Below are 20,857 nucleotides of genomic sequence, written 5' to 3' on the forward strand. Positions count from 1 at the left end.
GCACGCACCATGGGGGGAGGAGGGATGTGTGTGCTTTTTTAGGGTGGAGGACAGGGGAAATCCCTTGACTTGTTTGCCTTGCAGCATGGCTGGGCACTGCCATGGCCCCATGGTGTGAGCACATGGGACAACACAGCCCCCAACAAGGAACGAGTCCTCCCAGTAGGGCTGGGACCCCTACAGCGTGCAGAGAACCATTTCCAGAAGAGAAAGGAGGCATTTAAGAGCCTGCAATCTCCTAGCGTCAATTAATTCCCCTCCAAAAATCACAGCTTCCCACAGCACACCCTATCAGGGTGTGCTCCTATCAGGAACACCCAAAAAAAAACCTTCCCACCCCTCACCGAGCACGTACCGGGGTGTAAACGGCACCGGCACTGCTTCCAAACCCGGACACCACAGCACCCCCTTGCCATCCCCTCTCCCCAGCAGCCACAGGTCCCTGGAAACTTCCCTGGGAAGTTGGAAAAATGGCTGGTTTGGCTCCAATTTGGCCAGCGACCAAGGGCCGATGAATGGAGATTTCCTGCGGAGCGCCAGCCCCGTGTTCCCAGCTGCTCCGGGGAGGGGTTTTCCCGGCTCCTGGGCCAGGGTCTCAGCAGAGCAGCATGGCCAAAATGGGCTCTGCAACCTCAGCGTGGTGTTGGTACGCGGTGACCCCAACGAGCGCAGTTTGGGGCCCTTTTCCAAGGGGAGCAGCGCACTGGGGTGCCCACGGTCGATGCATCTGAGCATCCTCCAAGGCGCTGATGGTGCTGCGGGACTTTGTGTTGGGCAGGGGTCCTCTCGGCGGCTGCATTCCCAAGGATGCCCGCAGCTTGGTGGCATCCCATCCTAAATATCCCCAGCTGGGAGCAGACTGAAAAGCCACCTACACGTGGGACAGTGCGGTCAGGTGAAGCAGCTGAGGTCCAGGAAGGCAGGTGAGATGTCTGCAAGCCTGAGGACATGCGTTGGTGGCTCTGTGCTGCCCCGAAGCCACGACATTCCCAAACACCAGCCAAGGATGGGCCCAGAGACACCCACGGGTGCAAAACCGACCGGTCCCCACACTCCCTCTCCCCATACAATGCAATTTGGGGGTGCCGGGGTGGGCGATGGGGGGCAGGGGCCCCAGCTGGGGGGTACCCAGGGCTGCCGGCGATGCAGACCGGAGGCAACAAGGACGTGAAGGATGCGTTGCCACGGAGACGGATGCTGAACCGATGGCGGCCGCGGGGCTGCGGGGTGACGTGGGCTCCTGGGCGAGCCGTGGTGTCCCCGGCGGCTGCCCCAGCCGGGAGGATGCTTCCCATCCGCTCGCATTTCCATCAAAATCTGCAGCAAAACAGCCTCCCCCCCCCCCCACTCCCCCAGAGCACATGTGCACGGACACGTGTGCCGTGCCGGAGAGTTACCGCAGCCGGCTCCCGGCATCAGAGCGAGAGCCCTGGTGCCCGATGGAAGAAAAGGGACCAGAAGTGCTCAGATAAACCCCAAACGTCCTGCAGCAAGGATGCCCGCGGCAGGACGCTGCTTGAGAAGTGCAGTTTGCTTTCCTCGTCTTTAACAAGCTCCTTGGCTTGCCAGACCCACCGAATCTCCCAGCCCGTGGCCCCACGGAGTGAAGGACATGGGAGATGAGCCCCTGGACCCGGAGACCCCCAAATCAGGCAGAAATAAGGAGTTTAACACCAAATACTTCTCAGGAGATTTGTAAGGTATCTGCCGTGACAGTGGTGTGATTGGAGAGGGCTGAAGGTGAGCAGGGAGGTGTGTGACGGAGCAGATTTAGGGATAACCCAGGTGCTAGATGAGAAGATTTGGGGGTTTTTGCCAGGTGCAAGCCCACCTTACAACCTCTGGCTGGGAATGCTCGAGCCAGTTTTCCTTTTCTTTCATTAAAATCCACATTTTAATGCTCCCATCCTATTTCTCAAAGCATTCAAGGGCGCTTCAAAACTCCTGCCTGACCCATCCCTCTGTTTGAGCAACCAAGGAGCTTCTGGAGATGAGAGAAAGGGTTTGCTGAGGGTTTATCCCAAAAAAAAGAGCTTTTTTTTGGGGGGTGTGGCCCCTCGTCTGTTAATTTTCCCCATTGCTGTGGTTTTGTGGGCACAATGGCTTCTGCACCAGCTCGTAAAATCCCTGCACGGGGAATTTTTCCTCGCTCTCTGGACCGCGATTCTAAATGATGCTGCTTTATTTACTGATGAATTCAATCAATTATCATAGCGCATAATTCACTAAGCTGCTTTCCCAGATGCTGTGACGTTGCCATGAGCGAGAGGAAAACATGTCTCCGCTCCAAATTTTTCATCTAAACAGCTCTTTTCTCATCCTGCAAAAAAAAAAAAAAAAAGAAATGAAGCAACCCAAGCAATGTGGCAGTTCATTTCAGACCTGCAGGTGCTAAAATAATTACAAACTATTAGAATAACTGCTGTGGCCAGTGCAAGGCAGCAACAACAACAGCAATAAGAGTAAACCCAGTCCAGTGGGATTTGAGTGGATGCGGTGCCATGGGGTGACCGTGCAGCTCTGTCACCCGGGCTTGGGGACAGGAGCTCTCGCTCTGTGCACTGCTGGCTGCAAAAAAAAATAGATTCATTGAGGGTTTTTTTTCAGTCATTTCTTGCCTAAAAGTGCCATTTAAAGCCCTTCCCTGGGCTGGGGTGCAGTGCGTGGCAGGGAGCTTGCCCCATCGTTAAAGCCACCCCGCAGCACCTACTTATCACCAAAAGAGCACACTCAGATCTTGCTGGGGCTGAACGCAGCAGAAATGCTCCTTATCAGCGAGATTTCAGCCCTGCCCTGGGAAACGCCTCTCACAGAGCCACAGGGCAGGGGTTTATGGCCAGTGGCAGCAGAAGGGGACACGCCAGCATGACTGTGTGTGTCCCTGCCCTCATGGCACCGAGCAGGTTGGTGAGGCTGGGTGAAGATGGGAAAGGGATGGAGATCGGAAAGGGATGGAGATGGGAAAGGGATGGAGATGGGAAAGGGGTGGAGGTTGGATTTCACCATGGGAGCTCCTCCAGCTCTGTCTGGGAGCAGCGCCAACAGCCCAAGGATGCGCCGTGACATTGCACGTCCCCCAGAAAGTGGCACGCAGGGGGCAGCCGTCGGCTCGGGGCCCCTAAATGATGGCAGTGTCTTGGGAGGGTTGTAAATAAAAGCAAGACCCCAGAGGTTAGCCCCTGGGGAGTTTCCTGGCTGCAGTGCAGGAGATGAGACCAGTGCAGGGCACGTGGCCAGGAGCACCAGAGGGGAGAAGTGAGAGCCAGAAATCATCCCTTGTCCTCCATCACTTACCCCTTGTCCTCCATCACTTATCCTTTGTGCTCCATCACTTATCCCTTGTCCTCCATCCCTCATCCCATGTCCTCCAACCCCCATCCCTCACCTTCCACCCACCCTTTCTCTCCAGCTGCTGCAGGGTGATGGAAGAGCCCAGCATGTTCTCTCCACAACCATGCATCAACCCCCAAATATATGGCAAGGTCCACGCTTTTCCTTTTATTTATTTATTTTTTTTTCCTTCCTTAATAACAGAAAACAATCCCAGCCCCAAGGCGAGCGAGCGTGACTGCTGTGGGTGCATTAATCATCTGCTGCACGTCCAGCGCAGGTTATCGCTGGTGTTTATCCAAGCAGCTATTAAAATGGCCATAAATGAGCCTTCAGCCTCTTCGGAAAGTGATGAAGTGTTTGCACTTGCTGCGCCGATCTTATCGCCAGCCGTCCTCAGCTGAGCTCTGTTCCCAGCAAGGAGGAGAAGGCGGATTAATTGGTGCCGGGAGAAAAACAGGGAGCTGTGCCCTTTGCCAGCTGGGCTGCTCCAATCCCTGCTTTGGGGGAACCCGACTGGGGTGGGTTTGTCCCAACGGGAATCACCCCTTGTCCAGCCTTTGTAGGATCCCAGGCAACTGGGACCAACCTTGGGGCAACTGGGACCAAGCCTGGGGCAACTGGAACCAACCCTGGGGAAACCGAGGCCCCGGGTGCTGCCTTTGGCACAGGGACGGGGCCAGATCCGGCCGTGCTGGGGGTGCTGCAGTCCCCTAAAAACCAAATCCCTGCTGGGGGAATCAGCCAGGGGTGTGCAAAGAGGTCATCCCTTGGGGCCCTAAGCTGCACCCAACAGCCCCACTGGCAGCCACAGAGCCTTCAAGCAGAGCTTTTTCTCCTTGCATTTGGCAGAAAAGTGTAATTTTGACCCGGGTTTGGGGTTTTGCTGGGGAACTGCTGCGGCTGGGGTGTTGGGCAGCTCAGTTCCCCCAGGGAGCCCAGGGTGGGTCTGGGAGCATTGTCCCCCACCCCCAATGAGTCCGACTTTGCCAGCTGGGCTCTTGAAACACTCCTCTGGGGAGGCATCCTGCAAATTAGCATTTCTTAGCGATAAAAACTTCATTTAGGGGGAGAAAGGAAAAAAAACACACAAGTGATGGGTTAGATCAGCAGAATGGTAATTTGATAAGCTCAGGCAGAGGCAGGGGAAGGGGCCAGCAGCTGGGGAAGGGCAGGAACTGCTGGTTTTATGAAGGATTACCGATTTAGTGGGCTCCTATTGGTCTGTGGGTGCTCAGCATCCCCAGCATGTGCCAGGACCCCCAGAAAAAAAAAGCAGAGGAGCCCCAGGAGAGCCGGGGGTGTTACGCAGCGGGGACAGCTGGGAACGGCCACCACCAGCACCGGCTCTGCTCCCAGCATCACGGGGAGGATTTCATTACCACCAGCCACAGGCAGATTTAATAAACCCATTATGTCCCCAGCAACGTCGCTAATTAAAGAGCTGGTTACAAATCGCTGGCTAGCCCTGGGGAGAGGAGCGTGCCTGCTGTGGTGGCAGGGCCTGGGGTGTCCCCACATCGGCCACCGCCGCATCCCCTTGTGCCCAGCAGGTTCAGGGGCCCGTTGGCAAACATTTGGAAATATCCTAAAAGAAGACCCCCAAGCTCATCCCCTTGGAGGGTTTTCTGAGGGTCTCAGCCCAGCCACGGAGGGGAAATCCTCCCTCCACTCTGACCCCAAACGCGGCTGACCCCTGCCATGGTGTGCAGCCCAGCGGCTAAAGGTTTGCAGTTTATGGCAGGTTTTATGGCTTAGATTAGCTCTGGTAAACCATTTACCAAACAATTTACCAAAGGTCTTGGGAGTTTGGGGAGGATCCTGCCAGCTGGAGGCAAGTCAGGACTATGCCCAGCTACAAAACGGGCACGAGGCAAGACCCAGGGAGATGCAGACCCGTTACGTTACCCTGGCCCAGCCCCTGGAAAAGTTGTGGAGAAAATTGTCCTGGGGGGTAGTGGGAGGCATTTAGAGCACAAAGCTCTTGGGAGGCGTAGACAGGGAAGGGAAAAGCCTGCCTTGGCGATTTTATCTCTGTCCATGACAAAGTCACCCCTGTGGTGGATGGAGGGCAGTTGGTGGGTGCGATGGGGCTGGATTTTGGTAAGGTTTTGGTACCGTCCCTCACAGCATCCTTCTGGACACATGGCCCCACTGTGAGACAGGGGGGTGAGGAGCTGGCCAGGCAGTGGGGCCCAAGGGGGGACCTGGGTGCCCTGGCACCCAAGGGGACAAACCCCGTGTTGGGGTGCAGGAAGCCCCGGCCTGTCAGAAGAGGGGATTCTCCCGCTATGTTTACTGCTGGTGCGGCCTCACCTTGAATAGTGTCTCCAGCTCAGGCTTCCACAATTCAAAAAGGGTGTGAAGGGCCTTGAGAGGGCCCAGAGGAGGGCAACAAAGCTGGTGTGAGGGCCCTGCAAGTCCTGCAAGGAGGGGCTGAGGATGCTTGGGCTGTCCGGCCTGGGGAAAAGGGGGCTGCGAGGTGCCCTCGCTGCTCCCTGGGGAGGGAAATGGGGGGCAGGTGTTGGTCTCTGCCCGCTTGTCACCAGTCCCTGCCCCTTTGTCACCGGTCTCTGCCCCCTTGTCACTGTTCTCTGCCCCATCACTGGTCTCTGCCCCCTTGTCACCAATCTCTGCTCCCTTGTCACCAATCTCCTCTCCCTCGGCACCGATAACAGGACACGTGGGAACGGCACGAGGCTGCACCAGGGAGGGTCAGACCAGAGTTTAGGAAAAATATCTACACCGTGAGGGTGGTGAGACACGGACACAGGCTTCCTAGCAAGGTGGTTGGTGCCCTGTGCCTGGCAGTGTTCAAGATAACGCCCGTAATAATGGGCCCTGGCTGTTGGTTTGCCCTGAAGTGGGCATCAGTAGGACCTGGTGATGTTTATAGGACCCTTCCAGCTGACTCGGTCGATTCCATCGGCAGGAATTTGGCTGTGATAGCGCCTGGTCTCAGGTCGCAGCAGCTCCCCGGCTGCATTTCTGCAGGGATGAGGGTTTGGGGCTCCTGCACCTGAGGCTCTCCTGTGCTGCAGGGACTGGACTTGGCTCTCGGGGTGCTGGGTTTCCACCAGGGACGGGGATTTCACTTGGTGGTGATGGGGGCTGGCACCGCCCCAGGTGGATGAGTGCCCGATGCTAGGGGGAGGCTGCTGTGGATCTGGGGGGCTCTGGGGAGGGGTCTTTGCAGGCCGGGTGGGTAGGAGCAGCCCTGCGGGAGCCCTCAGCCCCTTTCTGAGGGAAGGGGCTTGTGTGGGACAGCCCTGTCCCTGAGCTGCAGGGCCGGGTCCCACCGGCTGCTCCAGGACCCGGCATGCCCCAGGTAGGTGCTCCAGCTCCCAGGGGTGCTCCAGCTCCCAGGGGTGCTCCAGCTCCCAGGGGTGCTCCAGGGCCCAGGGTGCTCTGGCTCCCGAGGTGCTCCGGGTCCCACCAGCTACTGCAGGGCCCAGGGTGCTCTGGCTCCCATGGGTGTTCCACGTCTTGAGGTGCTCCAGGGTCCAGGGTGCTCCAGATCTGAGGGTGCTGCAGGGTGCTCCATGTCCTAGGGGTGCGCCATGCCCCCGGGGTGCTCCAGCTCCCAGGGGTGCTCCAGGTCTCAGCAGCGGCTCCAGGTCCCAGGGCGCTGCGCACCGCGGGCTCCTGGTGACACCTAGTGGCACCGTGTGACACGCGCACACCCCGCACAAAAATGGGGCTGGGGGGAGTTTTGGGATGCCCCCCCACTGCCTCTCCCCTCCCAGGGCTTTTCTCTCCCGGGGGTGTCCCAAGGGGACCGCAGGATGCGGCCACTTGTGCCCGATGGGCTCCCGGGGGAGCGGGGGGGGGGGTGGTCGGGGACACGTCCCCCCCCCCCCCCCCATCACCCAAAGCCCTGCCGAGGGCCCCACACAAGCCCTTAAACATCCCCCTGATGCTGCTGCTGTGGGTGCAAGCGATGAGCGGGAGTTAATTACATCAAGCCCCTCGTTAGTGCTGCTCGAATTAAAAAAACGACGGTCGTAAAGCTGGGGTGGGGGCCTGGGCTGGGTGGGGGCTGACGCCAGGTTGTTGGGGGGGGGGGGGGATCCCAGAATTTTTGGGGGGGTCATTTGGGGGCTCCCCAGGGGTGGCTGCATCACCTGAGGAGCAATGGGGGGGGGGGGCACAGGCCCTGGCACAGCTGACGGAGGGGGTGGGCACGCAGCCACCACACACCCTGGCTCTGACTCAGAGCCTTGGGGACCGTCCCCGCCATTTTGCAGCCCCCCCCCCCCAACCCCCCAGTTCCTGCAGCCTCCCCAGCCCGCCGGCGGTGCCACGGCACCCTCCTTCTGCAGCCATGCTGGGGGGGGGGGGCAGCCCCCCCTCGCCTTGCCATCGCTCCGTTGCCTTGCCAACGCGGTGCTGGCCTTGTCCCTCGCTCAGCCGCTGTCACCGCTGGGCCTGGCAGCACCCGGCACCTGCAGGTAGGGCTTGGGGGGGGTGGGGGGGGCACAGGGGTGGGGGCTGTGCCGTGGAGATTGGGTGTCTCCCCCCCCCCCCAAAAAAAAAAAAAAAAACCTTCCCCAAAGCATCACTCATCCCTCCCCTGCATGAAACTGTTGTGGGGACCCCGCCCCAAACAGGGATTTTGGGGGGACCTCAGCCAGAGGCCACAGTGAAGGGCTGCTGGGCTGTGTGATGTCTCCCCCCCCCAGTACAACATGGGGGGGGGTTAAGCAAAGACACCCCCCCCCCGAATAAGGGGGCTTTGGGGGAGGATTGGGGGCTGCCCTGGGTGGCTGCAAGGGGACCCTGTGGCACGGGGACAGGCAGGTCCCCATCGCAGGGGGGAGGACACAGGGAGGGGGCAGCATTTTTTTGGGGGGGGGGGGGGGGTTACCTGCTGTGCCACTGACCTGTTGCTTCGGTGGGGGGGGACGGGGGGGGTGGGTGTCTGCTCACCTCTGGCTCTGCTGATGCTCGGGGTTGTTTTGGGGGCTGAGGACAGGTCATTTTGGGGGCTAAGGGGCCGCTGCTGGTCCCTGGGTGGCTGGGGACGGGGCTGTCCCCTTGCAGCACACCAGCAGCACCCCGATGTTTGAAGCTGGCGCTCGAGGCTGCGCCCTGGGCCGTGGGTGCTCTTCCGCCAGCCTCGAGGCCAAACGGGGCAGGACGGGGACCCAAGGGTGCCACCGGCAGCGGTGGGGATTTTGGGGTCCCACTGTGTGACAGGGAGGGGGCCCTGCCTCCTGTGGTCCCCCCACCCTGCCCTGCTCCCTGGCGCGTCCCCCAGAGCCTCGGTGGCCCCGGGCGCTGGGGCTGGACGCAGGCAGGCGACATTTGCAGTGAAACCTAATGGGATAAACCAATTCCCCTAACCCACTTAGCCGGCTGATCCAATAAAGGTGGCTGGGAATAAAGTGTGTGCGTTGTCTTAATGCATCCCCGTCCCCCCCCCCGTCCCCCCCTGCGCCCCCGGTCCTGGCAGTGCTCTGTGTCGCAGCCCGGCCCCCAGAGGCAGTGGCGGCGGGGACGGGGACAGAGGTGGCCCTGGGGCTGCGACTTGGTGGCCCCCACGGACGGGCAGCAGGAGCGGTGGCCGTGCTGGTGGAAGCGGCTCAGATCCCCGTGGGATAACCCAAGACAAAGAGGGTGCAGGTGGGTCATGGGGGGGGGCAGATCTGTGGTGTCCACTGACACTGGGGCTTGCTCGGCCTCGTGTCCCCAAGGGCCGCCGCTTTGGGGGCCTGTGGGGCCCTGAGCAGCATCGCTGGTCCCTGTGCTGCTTTTCTGTAATAGGGGTTTGGGAGGGTGCTGTGATGGGGATGGAGGGTGGGGAGATGGGGGAAGGATGGGGATGGGGAGATGGGGATGGGGGGGGAGGATGGGGATGGGGGGGGGAGGATGGGGATGGGGAGATAGGGGGAAGGATGGGGATGGGGAGACGGGGATGGGGGGGAAGGATGGGGATGGGGAGATAGGGGGAAGGATGGGGATGGGGGGACGGGGATGGGGGGAAGGATGGGGATGGAGGGATGGGGGGAAGGATGGGGATGGGGAGATAGGGGGAAGGATGGGGATGGGGGGATTGGGAGATGGGAGGGAAGGATGGGGATGGGAAGATGGGGAGGGAGGGATGGGGGAAGGATGTGGATGGAGGGATGGGGAGATGGGGTGGAAGGATGGGGATGGGGAGATGGGGGGAAGGATGGGGCTATAGAGATGGGGATGGAGGGATGGGATGGGGGTGAGGGGGATGGGGATGTAGGGGTGGGGATGGGATGGGAGGGACAGCGCAGTTGGGTGGCTGGGGCAGGAGAAAGGGGGGGCAGAACAGATGGGGCATGAGCACAGGGACGCTGGGGGCCGGGGGGGCTGGGGCAGAAGCAGGGCTGGGAGCACGGGGAGGGGACAGGAGAGCAGGGACAGGGTCTGAAGGCCGGGAGGGCAGCAGGAGGGGACAGGAGGGGACAGGAGCCAGCAGCTCGGGGCCGGGCGTGCCGTGGCAGCCGGGAGCCACCCCCGGGCGCAGGTGACGCAGCGGCACCAGGAAGCATCGGGGGCCCCGTGGCAGGTGAGGGCCGGGTGGGTGCTGCTGCTGCGGGGTGGGCACCACAGCCACCAGGGTGGGCACCGCGGCCACCGGCCCGTGGCTTCGCTGCCTTCCCTCTCTGTCCCCACAGGCCGGCATGGACGGGGCTCAGCCGTCCGCCAGCCCCACCGGGCTCTCGGCATACGTGGCCGTGTCGCAGCTGCTGGGCCTGACGCTGCTGGCGGCCACGGGAGCGTGGCTGGGCCGCTACCGGGGTGGTGTGGCCTGGCAGGGCCAGCTGCAGTTCAACGTCCACCCGCTCTGCATGGTGCTGGGCATGGTTTTCCTCCAAGGTGACGGTGAGCAGGGGCCGCGGGGAGGGCACTCGGCCATCCCCATCCTCCGGCAGCCTTCAAAGCCCCCTGAGGTGCAGCCACCCCCCCCACCGGGATGGGGGGTGAAGGGGGCAGAGTGGTGGTAAATGAAGTTGGGGAGACGCTCTGGCCAGCCCCACACCCGTGCGCAGCACCCCAGGGAGATGGGGGGTGTCCCAGCGAGGCTGGGGGGACCCCCAGGTGCTGCCCCAGCACTCACCCACCCTCTCCCCATCAGCTCTTCTGGTCTACCGGGTGTTCAGGAACGAAGCCAAGCGCTCCACCAAGACGCTGCACGCTCTGCTCCACGGCCTGGCGCTGGTGATCGCCCTCGTGGGTGGGTGCTGGGGGTGGGGGTGATTGGGGGGGGGGGGCGGATCCGGCCCCGGCGGTGTAACGGGCTCCTTTCCGCAGGCATCGTCGCGGTCTTCGAGTCCCACCGCGCCAAGGGCATCGCCGACATGTACAGCCTGCACAGCTGGTGCGGGATGGCCGCCTTCGTGCTCTACCTTGTGCAGGTGAGGGATGGGGAGCCCCAGCACCCCTGGGGGGGGGGGGGGACAGGGACAGGGCCCCCAGCACCCCCTGACACCCCTGCACCCCACAGTGGCTCCTGGGGTGCGGTTTCTTCCTGGCCCCCGGCGCGTCCTTCTCGCTGCGCAGCCGCTACAAGCCCCAGCACATCTTCTTCGGCATCGCCCTCTTTGCCCTCTCCATCGCCACCTGCTTGCTGGGCATCACCGAGATGCTGCTCTTCAACATCAGGTGGGTGAACGACTTGTGGTGTGGGGGGGGTGTTAATAGCCCCCAGCCCCCCCAAAAGTGCTGCTCCAGCCCCAGCCCCGCAGGGCAGGGCCTGGCCCCTGCCCGGGCTGAGGTTCTGTGGCTCTGATCCCCCCCGAGGGTTTCAGTTCTGCTGCTGCTGAGTCACTTCCAGATGATGCTGAACGGGGGCCGCATACTGCTCAGCTTCTTCTTTGCTCCTGGTGGGGAACGCAGCAAGCGCTGCCGCCTCTCTGCTGCCAGATGTTTGCAGAACCCCGTGGGAAGCTTGGTTGGAGGACACGGGGATGTCCCTGTCCCCTGAAAGCCCACTGCCCATCGGGCTGCAGGCTGGGGTCCCCCCTTGCCCCAGCACTGTGGGGACACGGCCACGGGGCGCCCCCCCAGGAGCCCCCTCCCTGTGGCCGGGGGAGCTCAGCTGGTGGGGGGGCTCTGGGCTGCCCATGGCCGGGTCCGTAGGACTGTGCCCCCCTTCTCCCTGCTATTACCCAAACAAGCAGCAGCCTTACTCCTTGCTCAGATTTGGGGGCAGGGGACATTTCCCGGTGCCCGTGCTCAGCTTTGGGGCCACTCCACCTTCCTCCAGGAGGACGAGGATGAGGACGGAAGGGATCCCAGCCAGGGCAGGGCCAGGCCACCCACGGCCCAAGGCTCGAGCATCCCTCTCCGTGCCCGCAGGGACTCCTACAGCCAATTCGTGCCCGAGGGTGTCCTGGCCAACACCGTGGGGCTGCTGCTGGTGGCCTTCGGGCTGGTGGTGGGCTACGTGCTGACGCGGGACGAGTGGAAGCGCCCGCCGCTGGCCGAGGAGCTGGCCCTCTCCATGGACTTCAAGACCCTCACGGAGGGCGAGAGCCCCGGTGGCAGCCAGTGACAGCCCCGGCTCCCCCGTCCCCAGCAGGGGTGGGTGTCGGATGTCCCTGCGCCCCCCCCCATCTTCGTGCCCGGTGCCGGTGAGCAGAGCCTTTGCTCGGGGCTCCGTGCAGCTCCCGGGGACCCCCCCCGTGCACCCCGAGCATCCCCTGACCCGCGTGGGGACGGAGGTGCCGCTGCACACGGGGTCCCCAGGCTCTGCCCTGGTGACCTCAGGCTCACAGCCTGCATTTCCCTGCCGTGAAGCTCCAAAGCCCAAAGCCCATCCCCATTTCTTTACGCCAAACGGATCAGACGGTGCCGATCACGAAGATTTTCTACTTGTTTTCAGCCCGCACCCCTCCAGCGTGGCCACGTGCCGGGGCTGAGGCCACCAAAGGTTCCCAGAGCAACGTCAGTGCAACTTTAATGGGTTTGTGTTCCCTTCCTGTGCAATGTGTTGTCTGCAGAGTGGATGCTCCTGACCTAATAAATATTTGCAGCTAACCCTGCCCGGCTCCCATCTGTGCTCATCATTTCGGGTACCTGGGGTGTTGGATCAGCCCCTCTGCCCCCCAGGAGCCGCGAGGCTGAGACATTTCGGGCAGCAGGGTGGGAAAAACACCAGTCCGCAGGCAGCTTCCAAGTGTTAACCATTTATAAATAAGTACATTTTTTTTTCATACATACAGTTTTCATTGTACAGATTACAATCTGTATACATTGGGGCGGGGGGGGAAATGCATTCTTTTGAACTTTTCACATCTATCTCACAGCTCACATGTACAGACAAGAAAACTCTGCTCAAGCAAATACAGCAAAGGAAAAAATATGTTTTCTTCTTTCCTTATACATGAGAGGCGAAGGCCTCCGCTGTCGGCAGGGGTTGCTCTCCCCACTGCACAATATCACAACTGTGTGGTGTTCAATATATCAGTAGAGAGAACAGAACATGCATTGAATAATATACTGTACAGAGAAAGTCCTTTACATCAGAATTATAGAAAAGCTAAAGGAAAATTAAGTGTCTTAAAGATCTTCCCAGCAAGTGTCTTCAAGGATGGCAACCAGGGAATTGTACAAATCACAAAGTGTGTGTACTGTACATGTTTGTACCAACTCAGATCCTCTTGGAAGTGAAGACAGAACAGAGACAAAACGCTGAATGCAACACTATGGGAAAGAAAACGCCGGACAGGAATGACACCTGCGGTGCTGGAAGAGTCCACACGAGTCTCTGGGTTAGCGGTGCAGCGACAAAATGGACGTAACGCACACGGCGCTGCTCTCGGCTTGCTAATGGTGTCTGGCGAATCAGTGCACACGGCAAGGCAAAGGTGAAGCGAGCGAATTTCCTGGGCCTGAGGCTTCCCCACCCAACCGAACGAGCCCCCGCGTGCTAAACCTCCGGGGGGGACCACCCGGAGCCTACCTGCCTCCCCGGAGAGCGTCACCCAGAAGGGACAAAGTCTTTCTTGCAAAGCTTGCGGGACTACAGAGACCAGGACGCAATGGTGGCGGACAGGACCCGGCTGCTGACTCCCCAGTACCGCGACAGCTAGAAACTTAGCAGGAGGGAAGGGTACGGCGGATCTGTTTGGTGTCCGTTCGCTTTAGTGGTGACGATCGTGTTAGCTTTGTTTTCTCTTGGGTGGATCTGTAACAGTCCCAGTGAGATCCAGCTGCAGTCAGGAGTTGGACACGAACGCATCTTGCTAAATAATTGAGCCCTTAGTGGTTTAGAATTAGAAAAAGAGTTTGATTGAGTGAAAATCCAGCAATTATCCAAGCAAATCTGAAAAAAGCAGATTGACTTTCACCATTGTGCTTGTGTCCAAATGCACCCCACCAGACTTCGCGTCGAGCAACCAGAAGGGAGCGAAGGCATTTATCTGCAGAGGTCCCCGCACCGCGCCGTGCCGTGCCGCAGCAGGGACGATAGCTCTTACCCTAAGCCCTTGTTTAAACACTGTTAATCCCAGCAGAGGAGACGTCTGGAACCCCCCCAAAGACGAATCAAAGTACAACCACCAAAGACCTTGCAACAGATGACCCAGGACCCACCTTTGCAACGAAGGTGGAGCACGAGCAGGCACGCTGGCTTGCTTGTTTCTCGAGATAAGGCGGAGCTGGCACTTCGGTTTTAGCTAGACTTCTTCTGGGTAACCCTGAATAGAGAACAACCTTGGTACGGGGGGACTGAATCGCTGCAAATTTCATAGCCACCCTGGTTCAGGACCTAACCCAACTATGGCTTAGGTATTTGTTATATGCACACACACGTTTACACTAGATAAGCAGTTTTCTTTACAGCCACGCTAAAGAAGAACACAAAGGTCAGCGCTCGGATGAAGCCCCTGCACCGCGGGTGCCCAGCAGCAGCCTTCGCCCTCCCGTGCATCGAATCAAAGCAGCAGCACCGAGGCGGTGGCACCAGCTGCACTGCGCCTTTACCTTCGGAGACAGCCTCCAAGGGCCTCATCTTTGGAAAATTTTTACTTTTCCAAGCACTTTATAATGATCTCTCGACTATTTTCAAAGCCCTTAATGCCATTCCTAAGCTGGCTGGTACGGAGAGCAGCACAACCTCCCCACCCAGCAGGGCTCCCTGCCTCCAGGACAGGAGCATCTTTCCCCCTGGGACACAAACCAGAACCGGAGAAGCCACACCGCGATGCAGCAGACACCGATGCCCCGAGCCGGCAGATATTTCAGCTCTGCGGCACATCCAGTGCCGAGCAACCGCGTGCAGAGTGTGAGGGACATCTGGTGGGTACTGCGGCTAAATACAGGTGTTTGCTCCAGCATCGCCTACCGAATACGCCCCAAGAACCAAATCTGGAGGGTTTCAGCATCACCAAGAATCTGGTTTGCTCGGTGTACCCGACGAGTCCCACTTGCTGCCAAGGCAGGGGCTCGCGGGTGGCACCAGGGCAGCCAGGGGAGGGGATGGAGGCACCGAATGGCAGCAGCGTCCCAAATGTTAATTATTCAAAGAGGCTAAAGGCATAGCACGGACGGCCGATACAGCGCAGTGTCTTTAAGGTCTACGTCTAAGATGACACAGCAAACGGACGTCGGGTGAAATCAGGGCACTTTACAACAGGACCACGCACGACTGCAAATATGAAATGACCTCTGCTTTTGTCCATGCCAAACCCGAATCGTGACGTTGAGGACACATGGGACTGCGAAAGGAGCAGCTTTTCCAGGGAGAGGTGTGCTCCTCGCCCGCCCAGCGACTACAGCAGCAATCACGCCTCAGCTGTCCCTAAGAGAATTGCTGGGGAAGCGCTTTAAAACCACTGCAAATAATTTTGTGTTTAAAAATTACTCCATCTGTTGATGCTTATATACAAGAGTCAGTTCTTGTGCTATAAATGTTATGATTCATTGCTTTTTTCTTTTTTTCTTTTTTGAAAAATACACTAAGAGACAAGAGTTGTTTTGCTATTTTCTAATGAAGACACTACTCACGCTTAAATATCCAGTATTTATCATAGTAACAAATTCAAACAGTAAAGTGCACCCATTTACAGAGAGAACAGATGGCAAACCATTAGTGCAAGAATCCTGTGAAAATGTAACACGTGGTCTTGTGAAAAAACCTGCATGCTGCAGTATTTCAGCATTCGTTCATCTTGGTGTTAGTGGTAAAAGTGTGAGCTGTTTCGTTGTTCCCTTAAAACACCTTCACGAACCCAAAGTTACACACAGAAGTGCTGCTAGGGGACATCTCGGGAGTACAGTACTGGAACCACATGGCAGTGAATAGCAAAGCAAAGCACAGGCAGTTCTTACAACGCTCTCCTCGACACGGACCGTCCCGTTGGCATCTCAGCTGAGAACGCCGGCTTATAGCCGTAGCACGTCTCACTCCACCGTACAAAATAGCAACGGGGCTGAATTTGGTTCCTTTTCCCTTGCAAAGAAGCAACTCAAGGCAGAAAGCCACTCACTCTTTGGGAAAGCGGAGGCAGCGAGGCTTTGAGCAAAACGACTGATGCTGCTGCAGACCCACGGATGCATGTTGCTAGCTAGCTAGGCGTGCTGTACACGGAGGGAAAGAAATCAGTTATTCCTTGCAAAGCAGAACACACCACTTCCAAAAGAGGAACAAAAACCATCGCACCCCTTCCAAGGAGAGCAGCAGGGCGTGCACCGGTGGCACGGCCACGGGACCCGCGCTCCCGAGGGGTCTCCGAGTCTACAGCCTGCTCTACAGCCCTGTAAGAAAACAAAGGTCAGAGCCGAGCCGCACTCGAGAAGGAAAACGCCAACCTCAATACAAATACTGGCTTGGACAAATACAAAATAGCCAAAACAGCGCAAGCATCTCCAAAGCCTGAAGAGGAAAACCCCCCTGAATACTCGCAATGTGTCTATGAGACACAAGCCCCCATCATCCCAAGGTACGCGCGTCCCGGGTTGGTCTGAGCAAATGAGGCGGTGAGATAACGACGAGATGTGCTGATCCATGCGCAGGACAGCCCGACCACAGCCAGGGTTTGCTTAGAGCTTCGAGCCACGTCATCAGCTGGTGTAAATCGGCGTCGCTCGTCTACACCAGCTGAGGCTGGGCTCTGCGGTTTGGTTCAAGGAATTTTTCAATCTACGGCTGGATTCGCATAGCCCTTTGGAAACACCGAAAGGTATCGCTCGCTCTTCCTGCTCAGCACCAAATCCCTTTTGCTGTTAGGAGTTGATATGGGTGAGATTCAGCATTGGGCAACAGGCACTATTTTCGCTTTAAAACAAGCTACACGTTTATCGCTCTCCCCCCAGCTCGTCTGACCGTTCGCCCTTGGTAACTGAAAAAGGCAGATTACAAAACAACCAGCAGTAAATGAAGCGTCCCTCCAGCCCCCCCCCAAATTCCAGAGAATAACTCAAAAATTCAGTAAAAAGGTTTTTGGAAGCGTCCCCTGCTTTTCACGCTGTCTTGACGTGATTTGCATTTGATTTAAAAAAAATAAGAGAAAACCAGCCAAACCCCCCAAATGTCCTGAAACAGAGTGCATAAATAAATTATAAATATCTCTCCTTCAACTACAGGTCCTTAAGGAGCAAAACATCCTCTGTACCACTTGCAGGTATGGAACAGGGCAATCGCTTTCCAGGATTTTGGGAACGGATCCTGCAGCTCTAAGGAAGCAGCATTTCCCTTAGAGGGGCGCAGCCCCCCTCCGGCACGGTGTCCCGGAGCAGGAGCACGCGGAGGGGAAGCGATGCTGCCGAAGGACTTGGCCACCGTTACCGCCTCGGACCCTTCCCGTCTCGGGAGCCACGATGCCATGTTACGCATCCCATCAAAACAGAAAAATAAACTGCAGTTTTCCTCCTTGAACAGGATTTCCTAGTCAATTTTTTTTTTCCTCGCGAGCCAAAAAATTCCCCCAAACTAAAACCAAACAAACCAAAACCCCACAAAAACACCAAAACCAAACGGAAACCCCAACATTAAAACTGTCCTGGTGAAAACGCAGTGTCGTATGTGTGAGGTGCAGTCATCTGCTACTGGTGTGACGAAGTTGTTGCAATCCCAGTCCACGAGAGGCTTCTAGCCAATTCCCTTGGCTGCTCAAAACACGTACAAAGGGCCAGCTTTAATCTCTGCAAACCTGTAAAATGCCCCCAGAGCAAATCAACGTCGGGGCACCTGGAAGGTAAACTGCAAAATGGCAAAGCATCTCGTGATCCCCACCCCTTCGGGCAGATTACGCGGTGAAATAACAAATACAATTCCGATTAAAATTCTACAAACCGGGTGAAGCAGGATGGTGACTGTGCATAGCTACCTCGCGTCAGAGCAAACGACGCCCTGCTCTGCGCGGGTCATTCGCTCTTCGTCGGCAAAGAGACAAACGGGCAGAGAAACGACCCGGCTGGCACGGGGACCTGCGGACGCGGCCTCTGAAGAGGCTCCTGGGATCCCTGCTCTGTTCCCACTAGGAATTTTCATCAGAATTGTGTAAGAGCTCATTGAGACAAAAGAAACCAATTTAAATTGAAACGCGATTGTCTCTTGAAAAAGAGCTGGTTACCTCCCACTGCGTAGGGGATATTTCTGGACTACCCCACACCACGTACTAAAATATCCTGGTTGACAGCTGAAAACTGAGGGAACTTAGCTGGAATTGGGCAAATGATACTGGCTTGGCTGATGTTGGCTTCACAGTCAGCTGGGTAACAGAAGGGCTGGAGCACGTGCATGGCTGTTTGACCACCACACAGAAAGTACCGGAGAAACTTGATCATGTAGCTACCAAAGAGAAACAAAAATAATAGTAATAATAATATGCATGGAAATCAAGCTTGGAAGTGTGTGCTGAAAACATAAGGGTCTTACTCCAACAAGCGTCTTTTACACATTAGACTCCACAAATGGTCTCTTTGGTTTGATTGGGGACGTCTGCCCTTGCCTGGAGTCCCTGGAGAGCTGCCTGTACAGGTTGTCCTGGTAGGCCTGCGCTACAGGCAGTGTCCTTGCCACCTTGACGTCGGGGTACGAGGAGGCTTGGGTGACTCTCTCCAGGAGGTCTCCCCGGGACCCATTGGCCAGCATCCCATGGGGGCTGTAATAGTCTTCCTCTAGCAAATGGCCATTCTGTGCATTGTTGGTTTTGTTATAAAAGGCAATGTTGCTGATCGACGAGGGTGGGCTAAATGATTCTGGCTGGGGGAGATTGCCAGGAGACGTAGGACTAATTACAGTATCCACAGACGACACAGCCCAGGTCCGGTTCTGCTGATGGAGGTGGGGGTACTGCTGAGTCCGAGCGGTTTTATCTATGATTCCCATGAACGGTGTGGTCCGGGAACGTGCTGGCTCGCTGGGGTAGCCCCCCTGCGTGGGAGAGACCGGAGAAAGTTCATCACACGACCTGTCATAGGCTGGCTTGAGAGGGATCTCCATTTGCTGGATCGAAGCAGATGGGCGGAAGTTGGGAGTCAGGTTGGAGGTGGATGAAATGCTATTGCTGGAAGGAGAGAAGCGGAGGCCAACGCTTTGGGAATGAAGCAGCGGCCTCGGAGTCGGCGGGTGAGGCTTTATTTCACTGGGGTTAACCGTAATGGGCCTTCTAATGAGGTGAGACACGTCCGGAGAGCCAAGCTGGCTGGCGGGAATGGAGGTCCGCTCCAGGTCAAGCTTCGAGTGACACACCGGGTAGTAGGAAGCGGACTGACTTCGCCCAATCTGGGGCGTCTGGCTGTATCTCATACCCCCCCTGTAAGCCGAGGACGGCCTCTGGGGAAGATCTTCTTTAGCCAGGCCTCCGTGCTGACAGATGGCTCCCGCGCTGAGACTGGCCTGAACGTGCTGCACGGGTCTGCTGTCACCCACGATCCCCCCGATGGAGCCCTGGTAGACCAACCTGCTCTGACTAACCCCCATCTCCCCCGACGCCGACTGGTATTTGCTGGCCATCGAGTGGGCCACCTGGCTGTAAGCACCGGTCGGAATTACAGTACTCGAATGCACGGCAGAGCTGGGCTGGTTGCTCCGGACGATCTGGGCCTTCGCTGGCTGCAGCCTCAGGCCCTGCTGCGGCACCGCCACGGGCAGCTGGGGCATCTGGAAGGATCGCTGGGTCATTTTGGACAAGGGAGACTTTGGCCGACCGGGGAGCTGGCTGACGCCGCTAGGTTCTTGCTGATAACGGACTGGGGAACCGGACTGGGACCTATAGACGCTCATGCTTTCTGCAGGGGGGCTGGCACGGTACTGAGGGCCTCTGCGGAGAGGAGAAGGCGGTGGGCTTTGATATTCTTTCCCTTGGCTTCCAGCTGGAGGTGGGCTGAAGCGGTAAGAGGAGCCCTGGTGCGCAGGAGAAGTGTGCGGAGGACTAGGTCTGTAATGGGAGTTTTGGTGTGTCGGAGACAGAGCAGGAGATGTGGACTGGTACCCTTGCCTGGTCGGCGAGCCCACGGAGCTATTGGACCTGAAATCAAAGACCTGATGAGAGCCAAGAGGCGAGCCAGAAATATAGGCGGAGTCCCTGTGAGCAGGGGACGGCGGTGGGCTCTGGATGATGGGCAGCCCTTGGTTTGGCCTGGACTCTGTCTGCAGGCCAATGGAAACATTTTCGACATCTTGCTCAAGGTATTCCTCCTCAAAGATATCCTGCACGGAATACAGCTCTTCGTGCTGGGCTTCGGGTTCGGGCTCCACCGGGAGCGGCGGCTGCTGCTGCTGCTGCTGCTGCTGCTGCACCTGCCTGCACTCCTCTTCCACCCGCATCAGCAGCCGCTGGATCTCACGGTTGTTTGGACACAGCTTGATGGCCTCGTTCAGGTCCTCCAGGGCTGCTGAAAACTGCCTGCTTGACAAAGGGACAGAAATGAGAACTGAAATTACTCTGGATTTGAACAGAGCCGTTCTCGGAGGCTACTGAGGGTTAAGTGGCTTGTCTGTTTTACTGAGGGAGACGGGTGCGACCGCTACAGCTGGCTGCCTCTCTGCAACTCTGCCTTACATGCCTCCCTTGGATTTATTTTAGCCAAACAGAAGGAAAATACTGCCAGCCATTCTGGGGGAAAAGGGGAATACAGTTCTGAGATGGCACAACTCAGACTAGCAAAAATGCCTGTCCTGTGTAGTGCATGATACAGGCTTATCAATTACTCCTCACAGCACCACCGTGAGCTCTGCCCTTGTGTTAGCGAAGGGGAAACCAACACACCAGTAACTAGCAGACCAGCTCACCATCGCTGTAAACAAGTGCAGCTTTTGTTGCAACTGCTTACGGCAGTGAAAATTTAGCTTGTGACTGCCGCCAAGACCACACAGCGTCACGGCTGGCTCCAAGAGCCAGGGTTCCCGTGGGTCAGCACTTTAGGCAAGGCTGTCTCTGCAATTTTGCAAGGGATTTGGCTAACTTCTTCAGAATAAAGGAGCCGAGCAATGCTAGCAAGCCTGCAAGCCCCCCTGGGCCGGCTTTGCAATGGCAAGGCTAGCCTGTGAGGAGTAAAGGAAGGTGGGGATTCGGGGAAGGGGGTTGTCGTTTACAGGGACGCT

General features: G+C 57.9%; 2 protein-coding genes across 29 annotated transcripts in view; one reads left to right on the top strand and one right to left on the bottom strand.

Moving 5' to 3' along the window:
- Nucleotides 1–7,662: 7,662 nt before the first annotated feature.
- On the top strand, nt 7,663–12,350 carry CYB561 (cytochrome b561). Of its 5 annotated transcripts, XM_080564909.1 has the most exons (8): nt 7,664–7,781; nt 8,786–8,955; nt 9,981–10,188; nt 10,442–10,540; nt 10,618–10,721; nt 10,811–10,968; nt 11,665–11,889; nt 12,191–12,350. In XM_080564909.1, the coding sequence occupies exons 3-7, from the start codon at nt 9,987–9,989 to the stop codon at nt 11,858–11,860; spliced, it is 759 nt and encodes a 252-aa protein (XP_080421035.1). In that variant the 5' UTR covers nt 7,664–7,781; nt 8,786–8,955; nt 9,981–9,986; the 3' UTR covers nt 11,861–11,889; nt 12,191–12,350. The 5 variants fall into 5 exon arrangements, with proteins under 5 accessions (XP_080421033.1, XP_080421035.1, XP_080421032.1 ...); XM_080564907.1 differs by having other exon boundaries at nt 7,663–7,781; nt 8,801–8,955; nt 11,665–12,350; XM_080564906.1 differs by having other exon boundaries at nt 11,665–12,350.
- A 128-nt stretch (nt 12,351–12,478) lies between these two features.
- TANC2 (tetratricopeptide repeat, ankyrin repeat and coiled-coil containing 2) overlaps nt 12,479–20,857 on the bottom strand; it is a 283,329-nt gene continuing 274,950 nt past the window's right edge. For all 24 annotated transcript variants that reach the window (XM_080564855.1, XM_080564839.1, XM_080564854.1 and 21 more), the window contains one exon: nt 12,479–20,159. In XM_080564855.1, the coding sequence (XP_080420981.1) occupies nt 18,203–20,159 (1,957 nt within the window). In that variant the 3' untranslated portion in view covers nt 12,479–18,202. The remainder of the gene's footprint in view (nt 20,160–20,857) is intronic.

The sequence above is a fragment of the Anser brachyrhynchus genome (genome assembly GCF_964034855.1).
Source record: "Anser brachyrhynchus genome assembly, chromosome: 22".
Classification (NCBI taxonomy): Eukaryota; Metazoa; Chordata; class Aves; order Anseriformes; family Anatidae; genus Anser; species Anser brachyrhynchus.

Bases quoted from the DNA above. Each gene is read 5' to 3' on its own strand.
- CYB561 (XM_080564907.1), top strand. From the start codon at position 9,987: ATGGACGGGGCTCAGCCGTCCGCCAGCCCCACCGGGCTCTCGGCATAC. The intron at 10,189-10,441 runs GTGAGCAGGGGC...TCTCCCCATCAG, and splicing joins GGTTTTCCTCCAAGGTGACG to CTCTTCTGGTCTACCGGGTG. The intron at 10,969-11,664 runs GTGGGTGAACGA...CCGTGCCCGCAG, and splicing joins ATGCTGCTCTTCAACATCAG to GGACTCCTACAGCCAATTCG.